A 20,020-nucleotide genomic window follows, 5' to 3' on the forward strand; every position below is an offset into this window, starting at 1 on the left:
TGCCAGGTTCAACCAATCAAATTGCTTTCTCCAAGAAGGAGGGGTGACATGTAACAATATTTTGATATGGCTTTTTCACATCCAATCACATTTAGTCTGTACCAAAAGAGGAGTCTTGGACATCCAATCACATTCAGTTTGTACCAAAAGAGGAGTCTTGGACATCTCATTCAAGTGGGCGGTATAACTGGGCGGGCTATGATTTGTGAACTCCCTCATTTTAAAACGTACACAATCACCTTCTTGAGAACGCCTCTCGGCCCCAGCCACCCGCACCCTCCCTCAACCATCACCAGTTTCTTCCGGACCTAGGAGGTGGAGGACACCGACATAGTGGATCTTGTGCTCGGGGAGGGGTCACTATATGTAAAATATCCCTATCACGTACGTTCAAGGCCTATATTTTAAATCCCTTATTTGTGAATTTTTTAATCTATATAATATCCCCTTTTCTTTATGAATCTGTAATTTTTTTTAAATTTTTTTTAAATCATACCCTTATGTAAATATATTTCTGTAAGTTTCATAAATTAAAATTATGCTTTTGTTGAACGCACGTGATATTCACATTTTTTGTGAGTGACCCCCCCGAGATCTTGTGGACCCTCCACGAGCTGCTCTGGACCTACCTCGCCCGAGATTAGTTACCTCGGACCGAGTCTCTGCACTCTAGCGTGCCCGACGCCCTCGACCCCCCCGTCGACCATGATCACCTCATCAGCCCAGATCCAAGACATGCTCCACCGCCATTGAGCTACCTTTCCACGTGACATAGCTGAGGGAGACCCCTCAGCCATACTCATCAGCCCCATGCTTGATATTTTGGAGAGTGGTATACCATCTACTCGGAGCTGATGTCGCTCCCATGTTTTTATGTTCTTAGTATTCCATGGACAGTTTTGTATCACCCCAGTGAGATAGCTATGTTTATGTTTTCTTTCTGTTTTATTTTCCATTCAATGATGAGATATATCATAGACATCATTGTATCACTTTGTCTCATAGGCCCATTGGGTCTTTAGTAGACGCTTAATATATCTATCTATCTTTCTTTCTTTCTTTCTCTCACACACGCACAACACTAAGCGTGGACATTACGCTGCCATTGTAAGCTCGGATTCTTGCGTCATACAAACACCATGAACAGGTTTGCACTCTGCCAATTCGAGGACATTTAAAACCAAAAAATTTGCTCAATCCATAGAATGATCACATGTGCTAATTCACTGCATGAGCTACAAAGAAATTAGGCTATGAAAATTTAAGGTAAATTTCTTGTGCGTACATTTTTCCAGGCCAGGCCGTGACGTACGCTTGATCGATCAAGGAAATTATGTAATTGAATTTTTCTAGCAAAATTTCCCATAGTTTCCAAATACATGGGTCGTCAAAAAATTTTTTTTTTTCGGTACAATTAAATTATGTGGATCAGTTTGAAGTTTTTAATAATAAAAAGTGCATGTTTTCTCTGTAGGTCGTGTTGGATAATGGCATTCTCCAGGTCACTCTATCAAAACCTGGAGGCATTGTCACTAGCCTTCGCTTTGGGGGGGTTGATAACTTGTTGGAGGTTTTGAACAAAGAGACAAATAGAGGGTAAAGTAATTTTGCTTTGCTTTGCCCCTTAAAGATAAGACAAGATTAAATTTGTTAAGCCATGGTGATGAGCCTTTTATTCAAAATAGGTATTGGGATCTCAATTGGAATGAGCCCGGAGGACGTGACAATTTTGATGTGTGAGCAACTATCTTTGGAAGCTTTTACATTTAGTTGGTTTCAAAAAAATCAGATTTTACATTTAGTTGCTTTTTCTCAATTATTAACATTCATATTCTTAATCTTTTTGCTCTCCATTTTTTTCCCCTATAAAAGAGACTTCTATTAAGTATGAAAAAATATACAAAAGGGAGATTTCAACCAAATAAGGGGGGAATCTCAACCACTCAGGTGACTTGTGCTACCCACAATGTCCCATATGGGTGGCAGGGAAAAAAGATGGGTGGCAGGGAAAAAAGATGTCTTAATCCCACTCTCATAAACTAGCTGCGCTTTCTCTCTCTGCAACTGTGTGTCCTTGACTCCCTGAGGCACAAAACAACTAGGCAATGATCTAAATAGTATCATGGACATATCTCCCGTTCATGGAACAAGTACAAAATATCTGTCGGGCACAAAAATGGCACGACATAAAACATAAATCCTGGTCTTCCTATGGAGTAACAGTCCCATAGGTAAAACACAGTTCCAGGCACGAGCCTCCCTATGGAGTGACAGTCCCATAGGTAAGACATGGCACAAATAGTGGTTCTTCCATGGCGTGACAATCCCATGGATAAAACACAGTCCAGGTCATACACGGATGGCACCAGTCTGGCTCCCGTCCATACGACTTCATCCTGCTAACACACGGGTGGCACTAGTCTGGTTCCCGTCCATGTTAAGCAAAAAAATACTGGCCTCTTCACATGAGACACCGGCCTGGCCTCAAGTGAACGAGACACAAAACTGGAGATGGACCAAATGGTCGGCCAATTGGTGACAGCCGAGGTGAAGTCTTAGGTTGTGTTGCCTGAGAGGCGTGTTTGCACCGTCTCCTATACGACTCCTAGCCCTATGATAGTCCCTGACAAAGTGCCCCTACTGGTGATAGACCCGACACTGGTCAGGTCTACGTGCAATCTCCATATGTTGCTTCAATGGACCGTCAGGTCTCGGAAGCAGCATAAAGTCCTTAAAAACTCAGTCACAAGCAAGCACTGTAACCCTGGGGACAGTGCCGAGGAAGTGACCACGTGGGCTGGTGGCAGAGGTCGGCAAGGCAGCGATAGGGGCCACGTATAGGACCAGCCCAAAAGGCCTCCAACATCGGCCAATATGAGAATGGAAGACCTGGGAATCTGAGTGTAAGAGGAAAGCGGTTCCGGTCTTCTTCAGCACGGTCGAAATAGCTGGTGTAGGGTAGGAAGAACATCTTCCTTGGGCCCAATGGGAATGGATGCCCTTCAACACCTCTCAGGCTGCTACCTCAGCATCAAAGTTCACCTGGAAGAAACCCCTCCCAAGAAACCTAACATCTTTGAAATGGAGTGCAAAATGGAAGGGCAACGCTGCAAGTACCCAATCACGGGCCCGGAGACGGGACGGATGGGACCCGAAGATTTTGGCAACGAGGGTCGTCTTGGTGTCTTTTTCGATCTCAGCGAAAAGGGTCGCAGGCTTCTGTAAAATTTATGGTTTGCCGGGCCGGGGGGGGGGGGGGGGGGATGATTAGCCATGGTGCTAATCTGCTGATGGAAAAAGGCCGAGTAGAACCCTGATGGAAAGTGTTCTGTGGTGAAGACTGCAGGGGAGGAGGGATAGAAGCAGGGAAGGCAGAAGGAAAGGGCAGGCAGTGGGGCAAGCAGCAGGACGAGGAGGGCAGGCAGTGGAAAGGGGGCAGCAGAGGGGGTGCAGTGCAGGCAGCAGAGAGGCATGGGAAGCAAAGACGCGTGAGCAGCAGAGGCAGGGCTGCAGAAAAGAGAGGCATGGGTAGCAGAGGCAGGGGCAGTGAAGTGGCAGAGAGGGCAGTGGGAGAGGAGGGGGGGGGGTGGGGGGGTAGGGGGGCATCTCAGGTACGGGGAGCTCTTGCGAATGTCTCATAATCCATTTAACTCTCAACCTTTCAGCTATAGCTTTGATGTTCAATTTCTATTAAAAGAAACGATAAACAATTTTGTTGCTTACATTTTGAGATGCTTGATGCTTGAAATCGTAGGTTTTGTGTTACCTTGATGTTATGCTAACCTTTTGGGATGACCTTTGCAGCATCTATGGGACTGCATATTATGTTATTTATGCAAGTTCCGATATGGTGGAAGTCTCTTTTGTTCGGCCTTATGTTCGGGATAGTAAACCAGCTATGGTTCCACTAAACATTGATAAAAGGTAATTTGCTTTAGTAATGGCTTTACATGGCTAGATTCTTATCTAACAAACAATAGTTTTTGATCATTTGTGCCAAAAAGTAGTAATCTAGATGGCCTTAGACCATGTGGAAATTGCATGTATCACTTCTGCAATGGTTTATCTGTTTGTGGCATAGTGAGGTCTGTCTTGATTGTTAGATCCCACCTCTCTTTGACATGATACTGGCTGTCCCCAATGAGCGAGTGGGGGAGCTGGCACTATAGCTTGCTGCTGCTGCTGGAAGCTCTTAATTGTCCTGGCTAATTGGGAGGGGGTAGGGAACTTGTTCACCTAATATGGCTTCTTTTGAGGTTATATATCTTTGCTGAGAATGATCTTCCTAGGCTTTGAGTCTAGTTTTCATAATTTCTAGACCTCATTTAGTGACTTAGGAGATGGATATTTGGCTCTTGGAAGGGAACTTGGTTTGTAGAGATCTAGATTCTAGTCACCTGTACCCTGCATTTTGAGGTGATTATTTTACCTATGGTATAGAGTTATGCAATCAGTTTAGCAGAGAATTTTTCTTTTTCCTTCAATAAACAGACTGATATGCAATGCCACACAAGAATAATTGTCATCATGGTGTTTGAACGGTAATGTTTTGACAGGTTTGTTCTTCTTCGGGGGACTAGTGGCTTCTACTCCTATGCTATATATGAGCGCCCTTCAGGATGGGAAGACTTCAACTTGAATCAAACACGGATAACATTCAAGCTTCGAAAAGACAGGTGATGATTTTCATGACTGTTAAATAACATTGAGAGAGAGAGAGAGAGAGAGAGAGAGAGAGAGAGAGAGAGAGAAATGAAATGTTATATTAACGTCTTCAAAAGGCCAAAGTGACCTATGAGACCAAAGTTACAACCATGTGACATCTGATACACTGTCTGGAAAAGAAAAGAAAGAACTGAAGGTAAGTATCTAGCCCCACAATACATCAGTAGGGGGCATCCGGAAGCAGCAACTAGGGAGAGTGGGAAGCTAATGCTATTGGTCAAAATGGGGTACATGAGTACATGGATACATGAATACATGAATATGGGGGAGTACAAAAGTGACAGTGAGTACAACAGTATATGGCTGTAGTCGTAATCATCCTAGGAGCTCTAGCATGGGTCTCTGCCGGATGGCCTGGATATCTGCCATAGTGAGATGCCTGGTCGGACGAGCCCGATGCCTCGCAATGATGCTCTGAATCCTCCGGTGTAGGCACCGTCTCCGATGTGAGGATCCGCGAACCCTCGGGCATCTAGATTTGCCCAACTGGATAGCTCTCTCAACTAGAGTCCCATGGGGTGCCCGCTGGGCTGTTGGCTGTGTGTCCTCCCGGGTAGTCCCTCTAAAGAAGTCAGTAATCTGTCTCTGTGTGGACTCCCTGCCAGTCGGGCGTCTGCTCCTGATAATGGACTCTCTGAGCCTGCGGATCTCCAGGAGATAAAAACCCAAGCATCGTTGATCACAATAGTCCATGACTCTAGCCAGTGGTCCAAATCCCTCTCTGAAAAGGCAATGGTAGCGCCCTTGAATCTCATAATATGTTGTGCAGTGACAGATGTAGTGCTCCTCCGTCTCTAGCTCTATCCAACAAATTTGACAAATCCTGTCCCCTGGAGGTATGCCTGTAAATCTGCTTGTCTCTATCTCTAATTGATGTGAGGAGTTGCGGATCTGCCCAATGGCGCACCTCAATCCATGAGACAGATGGGTATCCATGTAGCTCGGTCTAAGTATAAAGCCATCCTCAGTGGTGCGGAGAAGATGGTCTCTATAGAAAGCCATCTTCGTCCCCAACTCCTGTGAGGGCTCTAGCCATGTCCTCCTAGTGTCCAACTGAATGAGGTCCTGTCTGATGACTCTACTAATCTCAGAATGTGTCAAGGTGAGAGAGTGTGCCTCCAGAGAGTACTAGAAGGGTGGAAGTCTGTCTAAACTGAACCCGTGGAGCTCAAACCAGGATGCTATCTGCGCATACCAACATGAAGTGTCTTCCTCCATGGCTAGCTGATGAGAGGACTCTAAAGCAAGTCGTGCATACCGGTGTCGGGGAAGCTCCCAGGTGCTATGAATGAAGGACACTGATCTGGCAAGAGCCTCGACTACGATCGGTGGTGCTTCCATCTTGGCTTTGGGGTACCGAGGCCTTAGCCTGAATCATCCTGGAGATCATGGACACAAGTGGTCTCTCCATTGATCTCCATCCATCGTATGTGCATCCTGATCGATTGTGACGATCTAGGCTAGGCCCCCAGATCTATACTCCATAAAGCATAGCCGATGTGACTAGCGTGTCAAAAGCCATAGCTTAGTGCGTGACTCCTGAAACTGTACCTATGAGCACATCCTCTCTAGACTTCCTAGTGCTGCATATCCTCTAGTCAATCTGGCCTCTGTTACCCCCCTCATGGAAAATGTGGGCCCAGTGAACACCACTCCAAGATATGTGTGAGTCAACATACTCCACTGTCTCCTGCCCATATGTGAAAATAGGCGCTGATCTCCAAACCCACTGAGTTGTTGTGTTAAACACCATAACCTTGGTCTTACCAAGGTTAACTAAGAGCCCATTGTCCTGTGCATAAGCATGTAAAGTATCCAAGTGCCATTGTCCTGTGCATACCATTTGATATCATCAGCATATAAGAGCAGAGGTATCCAAGTGACAGCCAACTGGGCTCCTCTGTCCCCTCGTGTCCCAATATAATCAGAGATCTCATCAATGTATAGTCCAAATAGAGTCGGAGAGAGCGGGCAGCCCTGTTTCACCCCTATAGTGGAGTGTACTGGCTGGGAGAGACCCTCTGAAGTCCGCACCTGCCCAACTACTGTCTCATAAAGTGCCATAATACCCCAAATGAGCTCGCATGGAACCCCCAAGTCTTGCAGCGTGCGCATCAGTCTAGCTCTGGGCACTGTGTCAAAGGCCTTGCGGAAATCCACAAAGCCATAGTAGATCCTCCTCCCATGTGCTCTGCCCTCCTCAATGATAGCCCTGAGGGTAAAGATATGATCCAAAGTAGAGAATCTCCTCCTGAATCCGGCCTGTCCCTAAGCTTGGACCCCTTGTCTCTCTGCCCATCTGCTCAACTCCTGCTCAAGAATAGAGGCATATAGCTTGGCCAGCGAGTGACCAATCATAATGGTGCGGTAGTTAGTCGGCAGGCTCGGATCTCGAGACTTGAGTACTGGCACAGTCGTGGAAGTACTCCAAGTCCCAGGAAACCCCTCACACATGGCTCTATTAAACATGAGAGCTAGCAAGTCTGCAATCATATCTCTAGCATGTATGAAATGCTCGGCTACAATGCCCTCATGATCCTGTGCCCTCCCTGTATGCAATCTGTTGATGGCCCTCCTCACCATCTCTGCTGTGAAGAAGGTAGAAGTGGGTGGACAACGCTCTGGAGGTGTCATGTGCACAGTGGGTATCTACCGTGTGCTATACGCATGCAAGACTAGTTTCGAGGCTTGGGGAAGCTTGGAACTAGGCAGGCTGATTGACGAGCTGAGTTAGGGATATACTAACAGGCGGGCACCCAAGTATGGACGGGCGGGCGGCCAAGTGTGGATGCCCGATGACCAGCCAAGAGCCTATAAAAGGGTGGCGAAGGTTAGTTATTGAATACAGAGAGTCTCGCGAGTTTGTGAGAGCTCTATGGTCTTGGAGCCTGGATCTAGTGCAGACGTGCACCTGCTTTATGCAGCCGAGGCCGGCAGCAATCTCTAGGCCCGCGAGGGCAGCTTCGTGGCGGTATGGGACGTCATGAGGAGGAGATTGGTCGGTACGTCAACCTAGTTAGCTCAGCTCGTGGCTCGGTGGGGACAGCCAAGACTGTGGGCTCGCCCACGGCTGTCATGGTTGGGAGGTGAGTCAGGCCTGCACCCCCTTGCTTGTTGTTTGTTCGTTTGTTTGCAGGATTCGAGTTTCGAACCAAGATCGATCACGAGGGGATCCGTGGGGATTTGACAGGAGGGCTGCTCTGGTATTGTGTAGATGGAGGCTGCATACTCGCCCCATGTATCTGGAGAGGTAATGGCCGGAGGCAAGGGTTGCTCTCTAAGCAATCTCCAGGCCTCCCCAGAATCCTGAGTCAAAAACAACTGATAGATGTCTCTCTCCAGCCGAGCTAAGAATGCTCTCTTCTTCCGCCGAATGAGGGATCGGAAGATGATGCGTGACTGTCTATATGTAGTAACACCTGTGGCCACCTCTCTCTATAGCCGGGCTCTGAGCTCCCTACAATCATCATCATACCAACTATTCTGGGGCATGCTCCCAGGATGTGGTCGTACTATGGGCTGTGTGTGGGGGAAGGCCGTCGCTGCAGCTGTATGTAAAGCCTCTGTCAGGATCTGTGTCAGCTCTGCTAATGGCCTCTGTGGATCCTCTGCACTCAACAGGCTGTAGATCTCTGCGGTGTATACTCCATCAGTCTCTCTATAGAAGGTATATCTCGGGTGATAGGAGGACTGCCCAACCTGGCGGGTACTGCAGTGGAAATCCACCATAAAGGAGAGAAGTGCATGATCCACCGTAACTCTGATGGGCCGGGGGCCAATCGCAAAATCCTGGATACTCGGGATGAAGGTTGGCGAGGCTAGAACATAATCCACTGTGCTGGCCCCATGTCTGTGTGGAAAGCAAGTAAAGCCACTGGCAAGTGGATACCTCTCTAGGCCATTTAAAATGGCCAGCCCATGTGCAGTCCCCCTCTCCAAGAGGTATCTCCCATACTCAGTACACTCCACCTCATCCTGTGATCTCCGGGTCAAACACATCTCCTCCACATCTATCTCTCTCAACATCTCCTCCGAAGTGTCAAAGAAGGAGGTCTGGTACTTAGCCGTTCGAGCATTGAAGTCCCCAAGTATGATAACATCTCGCTCCCTGGAGAACTCCCATATGTCCTCATCTAGAATCATATATGGAGATTGCCCCTTGGGCACTGCATAATGAGATGTGCTGGGTGGAAAGTAACATATAGCAATGTATAGGGGTCTACCCTCATCTGGCCTCACTCTGACTCACATGTACCTCGCGCTCTCATCACGGCGCATATCATGGATGATTGGCTGAAGCTCCTCTCTAAAAAGAACTGCAACTCCTCCAGATCCGCGACCACCATGCTTCGAACGGGCCTCCTGTCTACAAGTCGTCTCCCATCTGTATCCCGCCACTCTCGGTAATGTGCTGCCTGGGGCCTGATGTGTCTCCGAGTAGAAGATGATGTCCCTATCTCTGAAGCTGTCCTCAAAGGCCCCCACATCCATTCTCAATGCTCCGTTGCAGTTCCATACTGCAAGTCTCAGACTGGTCCCATAGGTCTCGCACCGTCAGGTGGTGCGTCTCTCTAGTATCACCACTCTGCCTCCTTTGTAAAATGCTAGCCTCCCTTTTTCTCTGGCTGCCCTAATCTCCGGCATGCACTCCCTCATATGTGCTAGCTGTGCCAAGGTGAGGTCATCTCCTAAAAAGATGCTCGTTTTCTTAAGGGCGGAGCGCTTGGCCAAGAAATCCTTCTTGGCCTCCAAGGTGGGAAAGCATAAAATGAGAGCGCTCTCCTCCATTCTTGTCGTTCTTGCCCACTCTCCAAGCCCCCGTGTGTGTAGGCCTTGAAATGCCCATGCGTAGAGAAAGTTATGTTAAGCGTCTACTAAAGACCCAGCCTATGAGACCAAAGTGATACAATAACGTCCATGGCATATCTCATCATGGAATGGAAAATAAAATAGAAACAAAAACATAGCTATCTCCCTGGGGTGATACAAAACTATCCATGGAAACTCATCATGGAATACTAGGAACATAGAAATATGAGAGGAGCATCAGCCCCTTGTAGATGGTATACCACTCTCCAAAATATCAAGCATGGGGCTAATGAGTATGGCCGAGAGGTCTCCCTTAGCTACGTCACGTGGAGAGAGAGAAAGATAGAAAGAAAGCTGTATTAACGTCTACTAGAGGCTGAACTTGACCTATGAGACAAATCAATGTCTTCTGGATGTCTAGATAAAAAAGGACAAAATGAACATGAAATAAACTATGAAAGTACTGAGCTAGTAGGGGGGTGTGATGGATGGAGCACTATTGCTAGAGGCTCAGTATGCAACCTATATGCATAGGGTATACAAGAATGCAATGCAGATCTGTCTAGCTCCAACCAGTACCATAATGGGGGTGTAATATGTGATACATAGGCGATGGCGAGGCAAAAATACCTTGGAGCATGATCTCCGGGTGTGAGTGTAAGTGAGCTAGCCGCTCTTGGATATGGTGCTGATGTCGAGCCCGTATCTCTGTGATCTCCCTCTGATGTAGTCTGGGAGTCTGGTAGCCTAGTGCTCTCGGTCTTCGTATGGCTCGGAGGTCCGCAGCGCGCTGAAGTGTAACCCCCTCCTGTGTCAGGGTAGGCACTAAAATAAATATACTAAAATAATGGATTGTGATAGCAGGAAATTTGTTGTTAGTTATTGTTTTTTAATTTATTACATCTTGGATCAGCAAGAAGTAGCCTATAGTGGCACTTTCTTCTACAGAGGCTAGGTACACGGCAGCATGCTTTGCTTTATGTGAAGCTTCTGGTTGAGAAGGAACTTAGGAGACATGGGTATTACTCAAGAGGGAGTAAAAGTGTCGCTGTGCGACAATTAGAGTTGCATGGTGATCGCCAAGAAGCTAGTGTTTTATGCTTGAATGAAGCACATTGAGATACAATATCATTATGTGTGTGAGCTTATTATGGATGGAGAGGTGGAGCTTATCTACTGCCCGACGGTAGAGAATCGCGTAGACATTTTCACAAAGGCTCTAGGGAGAGATTTGTTGAGAGTGCCATCTTCATCGACTTGGCGTTGGGCCGAAAAGGTAGTTTACCTATGGGTGGACATTAAGGGGGGGGTGTTGGAAAAGCTTTCACTCAATGCTCCACCCTCGTGTTGTTTCTGTGGGTGATGGATGTGCTCTATTTTGTAAGGCACCCTTTATGAGGAGTAGCTATTGTGGTGAGTGCTTGGGCACTCGATAGTTCCCAGTTTAGAGACTGGATGTTGGCCAAGTGAGGCCAGATGGTTAGCAGACGACTTGTGTAGTCTTGGCACTCTGCCAAGTAGGATGCATGCTTATGCCGGCTAGGTTAGCGCATTAGTGAGTGTTGGACAACAAACCGAGGACACTGTTCTTTGGTTACGGGGCCCTTTGGAGGGTCCAGAAGGTCTCACATGGCTGTGGGAGCTGCGCAAAGGCCGTGTGGAACATTGTCGTAGTCTAATATCATTCCAATTGAATGATGTGGTTGGTTGGTCATTTTGGACCACGTCGTGGGTTGACCTATGTGGCTGACCTATGTCCATGCTGATCTTGGATGCTATATATAGACTACTTTGGCAGCCTTAGTTCATCATCGAGTTCATTGTGTTCAAGCACTCTTGTAAGGAAGACATCCTCCGTCCAGAGTTTGTCTAGATCGCCACCCGTGTGCTCCTTACCCGAAGCACACGGGTGGGCGGATGCCATCAATTTGTAATCAAGTTTTTCCAAGCAGTAGTATTGTCTACTCTCCACTTCTTTTTGCAATTCAGTGCTTTGTATTATGTTGATCTAGCTTCCACTCTTGTGTATTCTTACACATCATGTCTCAAGAGCTACAAATGCATGGCCCATGTTGTAGAGTGAGTATGAGATCACAGAATCGTCAAGATTTCACAATCTCGAGAAGTAGGTATAACAATAGCAGCTCAATGGACGTGAAGTTGTGTGGAGGCATTTCTTACTCTCTACTTTGAGATGAGGAGATGCTGTTGCAAAGTCGCAAGAGTGGTAACCACAATTTCGAATAACAAGGATAAGGATTCTAGCTCTTCAGATAAGAAGAAAAAGATAAAAATGCTTTTATTGTAGCAAGAGCAAGCAAATGCTTTTATTGCAGTAGCTAAAAAATGCAAGAAAAAGAAAGCAATTGCTAAAAATGACAATTGGAAAATCAAAGAAGAATCCAATTATGTTATAGAGACAACTAATGTAGCACTGCAAGATGATTCAGGGATAATTGATAGTGGGAGACACATGACCAATAATAAGGATCGGTATTCCAATAATTGGCCTTAGATTGGCTGATTTATGATTTTTGTTAACTGCTACTGTGTATGGGCTGAATGTGCTACTTTTCTTGACATGATATCCTCTCCCTTGGTTGGCTGCTTGAGAAGATTCATGTTGTTGTTGTTACATGCGGAAGCTCTAGGGGTCTTCTTTCATCCCTAAACACATCCTGGAAAATGCTGATGCAAAATGCATGCAGAAGAGAGAGAGAGAGAGAGAGAGAGAGAGAGAGAGAGAGCTGAGTATTTAGTATATTCTTATAGTACAAAAAGCCAGTACTGTCACATGCACTCTGCACTCAGTGCATGGTGACAAACTGGCTCATCATCAGCAGTGCAACAGTTGTATAGTATTAGAACCCAGTAGGATGATATTTGTCGTACGCTGTGACCCCATTGTACATCCTCAGTCCAGGATAAGTCAGGCACGAGCTACGTAGGTCATTCCTCAGCCTTAGCGGGTCAGTCAATCTCAGTCAAGTCCCTTAACCCACTTGGAAAGAGAATCATTCATGCATGTAGAGTCAGTAGAAGCCTTAGGGTTTGCATCAGGCATCCTGCATAATATGCATTCATATGCCTGTGCATCATTTAGAACATCCTAGAAGCCTTAGGGAATTTACTAGGATTTTTCTGGTATTTTTCCCATATTTTTTGGTATTTATTTAGCATTTATTGTCATTTATAAATATAAACTTTATTAAATAAATGACCAGCCAACTTGACCAGTCTCTAGTTAGTATAACTAGGCTTGCATAGGACTTAGTTTCTCATTCAGTCTTCAGTGTGCTAAGAGCTTTCCTCCTCAGCCCTAGGAGTTCCCTTGCCTTCAGCACTAGGCTAGTCTCATCCAGCCCTTGGAGTGCTCGAGTTTGCTTCAGCTAGCCCTGGTTCTCCAACGCATGCAGTTCAGCAGTCCCTACAGCCATAAGCGCAGCAATTTAGCAGTACTAACGCAGCCAGTCAGCAGTCCTAACTCAGCAATTCAGTAGGACAACATACAGGCGCAGCCGTACAGTCCTCCTCAATCCCCAAAACAGCAAACAATCGTGCGTTGTCTGTCCAGCATCAGTACAGTCCTGCGTTTTCTTTCCAGCATTAGCACAACCCTGCGTTTACAATTCCACAGCAGTCCTACCTTGCGTTTCAGTCCAGCCTCATCCATACAGTCCGCGTTTCAGCCTACAGCAGTTCTCAGCCTCATCCATACAGTCTGCGTTTCAGCCTACAGCAGTTCTCAGCCTCCCAATCATCGTCCCCATCTGCCCCAGCCATGTGGTAAAGGTAACATAGCATTCATAAGCATTTACAGCATTCTAACATAGCTTAGAATAGTCCACCGCCTTCTTTTCTCAGCCTCAGGTGTGCAGCCCCTTCTTCATGCCCTTGGGAAGAGTGCATAGGCTCGAGATCAGGTCATCGAGGTGTTTCTACAGCCATGTACAGTTCAGCCAGGCTAGTTCAGCCAGGCTTCCGATCCTCCGAGATCTTGCGTTTGGCTTATCTATAGTCCACAATCATTCTCTCTGAAGAAATAAAGCAAATACTATCTCGTTATCGGGATAGGGGGCCCTTCAGTGGGTAATTCGGGACCCAATCTGGTGTACAGTTCTCATCTCTCTCTCTCATCCCTTTAAAGTTTGAAGTATTAAAGTGGATTACTAAACTCATGAAACTCAGGATACAGAAGACGGTGTGAGCATTTGTGTGACAGGATCTTCCAATACAAAGACTTCCGCTGCATATCACAAGTACAGATTCTGCAGCCTATAGGCTGTCTTTAGTCTAAGCCTAAAATCATGACCCAGTCTTGGCTGGACTGAATGCCTTAAAATGATGAGCATGATTGCCTTTTATAACCCTTGGAGTGAAGAAGTGGACTGGCCAACTATTGGTCAGCCTGGTCTTAATTCTTTTTCACATTTTAGAGCAGTGACTATTCCCCATAACTCTCTCTTGATCTGTGGATACTTTCGTTGCCGAAAGCTTAATACCTTTGCTCCAAATCTAATTACATACCTATGATCATCCTCATCATCTTGCCCTACTGCCCATCCTATCCCAGTAGGACTAGTATCAACTGTAACAATCACAGGCCTACCACACTCATAATCTGCCTTTCTCAGAGTGGGTGATGATTGGAGCAAACATTTCAGCTTCCGCATAGCTTTAATATGTACTGCACTCCACAGAAATTTTTGATTTTTCCTCAAAAGTTGATAAAGAGAATCTGCTACATGTGCATAATGTGGGATCCAAATAACATAAAAGACACATGCTCCAAGAAATCTCCTCAGCTCTGTAACATTAATGCATGTCTCTTTCATTCTTTGTATTGCATCTATCTTGGCTGGACAAGGTCGGCGTCCACTAGTACTACAAAGATGTCCCACTATTAGCACTTCACCAACTCCAAACACTGATTTCAGCCCAGATAAAGTAAGATTCACTTCTTCAAGCCTGGATAGAATCATGTCACAATCCTTTATATGATTTGCCACAAACTTGCGGCACCTCTTTGAATCCAAATCCCCATCTTTGTCTTTCTCATCACAGCCCTTTATTGGCACATCATCCAAAAATGGCATAGTTTTTTGTGGTATGAAGTCTCGTAAGACTTTATTCATTCCATTCATCATATGTGCCACTGAGTTGGTGGCTCCCTGTGGTAAGGTACACATCCTTACTAATCCCAAAGGAGTTCTCATTGTGGTCAAGTCCCTGCTTTGTATATCCAGCTGGAACTGATCATATCCCGAATACAGATCACCCATAGAGTATATAGCTTTCCCTGCAAATGCTTCTGCAAACTCATCTACAATCGGACCTGCTCCCACATTCCTGATTGTGACTTTGTTTACAGGTTGCATGTCTTGAATAAAGCGCAATGTCCCATTTTTCTTTGGTACAGTAAACCATCTGTTGGAATATGGGGCACACGATGGCTCCAAGATTCCCATCCTGATCTTTTCTTTTAGTAATTCCATCAACTTTGGCAAGAGAGCCTTTGGTACTGGAATTGGCCGCAGGTTCCAGGGCACATGTGGAACAGTAAAGATCACCATTGGTGCTGTTACACTTGGATCAACACAGCCTATCTCATGCGGCTGAAAAGCAAAGGCTTTCCCATGTTTTACAAGCATCTCCTCAAAGCATTCCCTCTCAACTGGCAACAGAAAATCCTTCTCACCAATCTTCAGCTCTTTTAGAGTTTCTTGAGTAAATTTATGCCCAATTTTCTTCGGATCTCTAAGATTTGGTTGCATAGAAGCTTCATCTATCTTCTCCTTGCTTCCTGGTGGCAAGGGCAAGGCAACTGGTTTCACCTTCTTTGCAACCGTTTTGTACTTTGTATCAACATGAGCATCCATCTCGCAATTCATGTTTTTACATTCCACCCCCTCGAATTCCTGGATTATATCATACATCTCCACAGATGACACTTCTATCATTTCATTTCCACCCTGTAAAAGCATGCTCTTCCCATATCAAAAAGCACATCCATAGTATCTACAAACGACACCTCATCAAGCACCCCTGAAATAAACTCATTCTTCCCCAAAAGACCACACTGCTCAAAACTTTTTTGTTCATTTTGTATATGTTTTCGCATGCCACGCTTCAAAAACAGCCCGACCAGCAGTTTGGGCAGCCGACTTGTGTGTACAGCAGCTGACTAGGCTTTATTGCTAGTCGTGGGCTTTTTACTACAAGCCGACAAGGCATTTTCAGTACCCGACCAGGCATTCAATGCAGCGGAGTGGTATTATTCAGTTGTGGGAATGTATGCAGGCCGAAAGCCCCAATAGCAGCGGACTGCAGTGAGGAGGTGGTATAAAAACATGACCTCAGTCCCACATTCTTGAGGATGAGTTTTACAAACTCACTGAGGGTGGTTTACCCCTGGTCTACATACACACATCACTCATAAAGCTCAGCAATTTGAGTTTTAGGTTTAGCGGGCCACATTCCAATGGGATTTCATTGTTTTTAGGGTGTGACATGATCCTCGGGATCCAGTGGTTTAGACAGTATGCACCCATTCCTCATTGGAGCAGGACACTTTCACCATTGTTGAAGGCTTTCCTGAGCCTCTCATGATTCGCAGGGATCGGAGCATTCTTGACATTCCACTCATTTTCCACATTCAGGCCTATGGAGCCATCCGCAAAGGAGCAGAGTGTGCATTACTATATGTCCGCTCTCCATCTAATGCAGTTCAAGTAGCACCCGCAGTGGAGCAACAGATGGCTGGTCTTTTGTCTCAATACAGCAACATCATGCTGCGAGAGGACCTCCCACCCACTCTTCCACCCAGTAGACCCGAGGACCATCGCATTGAGTTTGTTTGTGGTTCAGAACCTCCAAGCAAGTTCCCCTACCACCTTTCTAAGGCATTGGAGAGCGAGTTGGAGCAGCAGTTAGCCCAACTACTCCGGTCCGGATTTACCCGATCATCTTCCTCACCTTTTGTCGCTCCCATTTTGTTTGTTTAGAAGAAGGATAAGTCCGCACGCTTATGTGTGGATTACAGCTCAATAAGCTAACAGTGAAGAATGGATTCTCCATGCCCAGAATAGAGTACATCCTCGAACGACTCAATGGTGCAAATTTCTTTTCTAAGATAGGTCTTAAGAGTGGCTACCATCAGGTTCGGATCATCGAGGCCGACATTCCAAAAACGGCCTTTAGGACTGAGCGTGGCCACTACGAATTTGTGGTGATGCCCTTTGGCCTCACCATTGCACCAGCGACATTCAACAAAATGATGTCTTGGGTTTTTGGGGATCTCATTCGCAAATGCGTCTTCATCTTCTTAGATGACATTCTTATCTTCTGAGGGACTGTAGAGTAGCATGAGCGAGATGTGTCACAGGTTTCGCAACTCTTGTAGGACAATGAGTTGTTTATCAATGCCAAGAAGAGTGAGTTTGGAGTACAGGAAATGCATTACCTAGGATACATCATTAGTTCATTAGGTATTAGCCTCGACCCTAAGAAGGTACAGGCCATTCTTAGTTGGGATGTTCCCACTATAGCCCAGGAAATATGCTCATTTGTGGGTCTTTGTCAGGTTGCAACATCTCTTATTGACTTGCTCAAGGGCGTGAAGACTCGTCGTCGTCAGAAAGTGTCCATCATGGGCAAGGCTCTATAGGCATTTCAGGCAACGAAGAAAGTTGCCTCTGAGTCACTAGTTTTGAAGTTGGCATCATGGGATGATCCTTTCGAGGTGATTACTGATGCTAGTAACCTTGCCATTGGAACTGTTTTACAACAAGATGGAAGACCAGTGGCTTACTATAGCCACAACTTAAATAACGCCAAAAAGATTTATTCGGTGTATGCCAAAGAGCTCTTGGGGTTGATGACCGTTCTTAAGCATTGGAAGCACTTCCTTTACGAGAGGGACTTCATAGTTAAGACAGATTACCATGCACTTAAATGGTTGCAAACCATGCCTAGTGCCCAATGGAGTGACAGGCAGTCCAGGGGGAGTCAATCGTTCCAACAATTTCGTGAAATGGTTGAATACGTCGTGGGCAAAAAGCTGATGCTCTTAGTCGAAAGGGCGCTATTCAGACATTGTAGGAGTCCACTGTGCAGAGGTTCAAGGCAAAGACTTAGACAGTATGAAGGCATAGTATCTGGATTAGGAAGAGTTTGGGACATAGTAACATGGGACGGGGAACGTAACGGGGAACGGGGACGGGGACGGGGGCGGGGATTCCTGGGAACCGGGATGGGGAACGGGGGACGGCATACAAAATATGCAATTTTAAGTAAGCACTCATTTAAGAAACTTAACAATACTAAAACAAAGTCACTTTACACTTCCAAAGCATCAATATTAAGTTATACTAGCAAAAAAATGGGTGTTACAAAAAAGGAGGATCGGGCACCCAAGACCCAGTCGCCAAAGGCTAAAGCAAAAGACAAGGGCAAAGGCCTAGGCCCTATCCACGTATTACGTGGCCCTAACCACGTAAGTGGCATACAAAAAAGAGACTATCACTAGAGTAGTACATATGTCAAAAAGCCTCAAGGGGCATGTGAAGTGCTGGCCTCACGATCATGGGTCCCTGCAATGCCTGTAGGCTCCATAGAGATGTCCTCCACTTGCTTTTCCAACTCCTCATCATCTTGAGACATCTCCCACTCGGTAAATGCATCAGCCTTTGCGGTTGCACTCTTGCAAAGCATTTGCAAGTTTGCACTCACAAATAGATCATTTGCTCGTTCCACCCCAAGACGGTTCCTCTTCTTCGGTGCAATGTGACTGTATGAGCCCCAAAGTTGCTCTAGGCAAGAGGAACTCACTGCCTGGCTGAGAATGCGGATGGCTGGATGCTGAAGCTCAGGTCCATTCGAACCAAAATCTTCCCACCACAAAGCAACCCCAACTTTGAAGCGATCATCCTGTGCATCCATGTCTCCATAAGAGCCCTGAAAGCTCCTATATCTGGACTGTTGGTCACGGATCTTCCGCCTAACATTTGGGTCAGGCACAAGTCGAGTCAAGACAAGTCTCCATAGCTTGCTCACCTCTGCGTCACTTTCTTGCCCTTTACCCTGAAACTCAGGGTCCACCACATAGGCTGCTGCATGCAAAGGAGAGGAGTAGGAGTTCCACCTATGCACACATAGGGCACAGATCTCCTCGTACCTGTCCTCATCTGGCTCCAAATCCCTCAGCTTCTCTATCATGCTGTCCATAGCCTCATATACCTTGCCGATGCATGGCTTCATACCATCCACAAGCCTCATCAAGTGGACAATAGGTTGAACCATAGCATCAATGCACTTCACTTTTTCCCAAAAATCAGGGCTCTCTGCTTTTTCCTTGCATAGAGCTCCTGTCTCAGTGGAAGCCAATGGTGAAGAAGTGAACTCGTCACTAATGAACAACTGTCTCAATGCACCACTACACTCTTTCAATCGGTGGAGCATCAAGAAGTTGTAGGCAAACCTCGTATCTGAGTATTTGAGGAGCTGACGGCTAGATTTTTTGGAGAATTCATGGCGTAGGAACTGATGGTTTGTGACAAATGTCACTATTTGGTTGCCCACTTGGATGATAGGCCGGATCCATGGCAAGTCCCCAATATCCTTCAAGAGATTATTTAAGCAATGTGCCATGCAAAATGACACGGTGATGTTGGGGTACATGCTCTCAATGATCGGTCCGCCTGCCCTGTTTGAAGCCTCCCCATCAGCAACAAAGCCACAACTAGGTCTGGGCCAATGATCTCTATGCCACTAGCCGACTCTGCTGCTAGCACATCAGCACTCTTCCCGGTCCCAGAAGCATCATGTGAGGCGATGAAGTACATCTCACCGCGGGAATATGCGACAAGGCCATGGAGGACCTCTTCCGCGTATCACTCCATCTATCGGCTATCAGGGACACTCCATTCTTTGCCCATTGTCGCTTCGTGTTTTCTGTTGCTTGCTCCACAAGCCTCTTCTCCTTCTCTAGCAATGTGGTGCGCAAGGACTCTGATGATGGGGGCGTATAGTTTGGACCATACTCCCCTATCTTCTTCACCATGACCTTGAAGTAGTCTGATCTATCCACAAAAAATGAATAATTTAATAACCGATCAACTTCAAAGTTCAAAGTTCAAGTAACTTGTAAGAGGAACATTGTAAAATGATAGATCTTAAGCTAGACATCTTAATTCTTGATTACCTGGCAGCATGGAAAGCAATGTGGTCATGAAAGAAGAAGCGGGCTATGGCCGTATCCACCTCTTCCTTCTTCTTGGGGTCCCAACTACCCTCAAGAGTACTTTGCCGGCGTGAGTGTGGATGCGGTTGACATGGAGAAGGATGGTGTTGGGGCCCGTTCTTGTGGGGCGGGTGATGAGCCCGTGGGTGCCGATGAAGTGGATGCACATGGGGATGCCGATGTGGATGCCGAACCTTGGGATGGCCTCACTAGTGTTGCAGGTTCCATGGCCACATGCGGCACTCT

The 20,020-nt window shown here is 46.3% G+C and overlaps 1 protein-coding gene and 2 pseudogenes across 3 annotated transcripts in view; 1 reads left to right on the forward strand and 2 right to left on the reverse strand.

Moving 5' to 3' along the window:
• Window positions 1-889: 889 nt before the first annotated feature.
• LOC147618551 (uncharacterized) overlaps window positions 890-20,020 on the forward strand; it is a 213,023-nt gene continuing 193,892 nt past the window's right edge. For 2 of the 3 annotated variants that reach the window (XM_086775006.1, XM_086775007.1), the window contains exons 1-6: window positions 944-1,147; window positions 1,296-1,335; window positions 1,475-1,596; window positions 1,686-1,736; window positions 3,805-3,924; window positions 4,557-4,676. In XM_086775006.1, coding sequence (XP_086631132.1) covers window positions 1,140-1,147; window positions 1,296-1,335; window positions 1,475-1,596; window positions 1,686-1,736; window positions 3,805-3,924; window positions 4,557-4,676 — 461 coding nt within the window. In that variant the 5' untranslated portion in view covers window positions 944-1,139. Of the gene's footprint in view, window positions 1,148-1,295; window positions 1,336-1,474; window positions 1,597-1,685; window positions 1,737-3,804; window positions 3,925-4,556; window positions 4,677-20,020 lie in introns of all 3 variants that reach the window. The other variant, XM_086775008.1, reaches the window with a different exon arrangement.
• Window positions 4,948-6,066, reverse strand: LOC147618552 (uncharacterized; annotated as a pseudogene).
• On the reverse strand, window positions 6,498-13,317 carry LOC147618553 (uncharacterized; annotated as a pseudogene).

The sequence above is a fragment of the Cibotium barometz genome, chromosome 35 (assembly GCF_041138505.1).
Source record: "Cibotium barometz isolate CiBa-2024 chromosome 35, ASM4113850v1, whole genome shotgun sequence".
Classification (NCBI taxonomy): domain Eukaryota; kingdom Viridiplantae; phylum Streptophyta; class Polypodiopsida; order Cyatheales; family Cibotiaceae; genus Cibotium; species Cibotium barometz.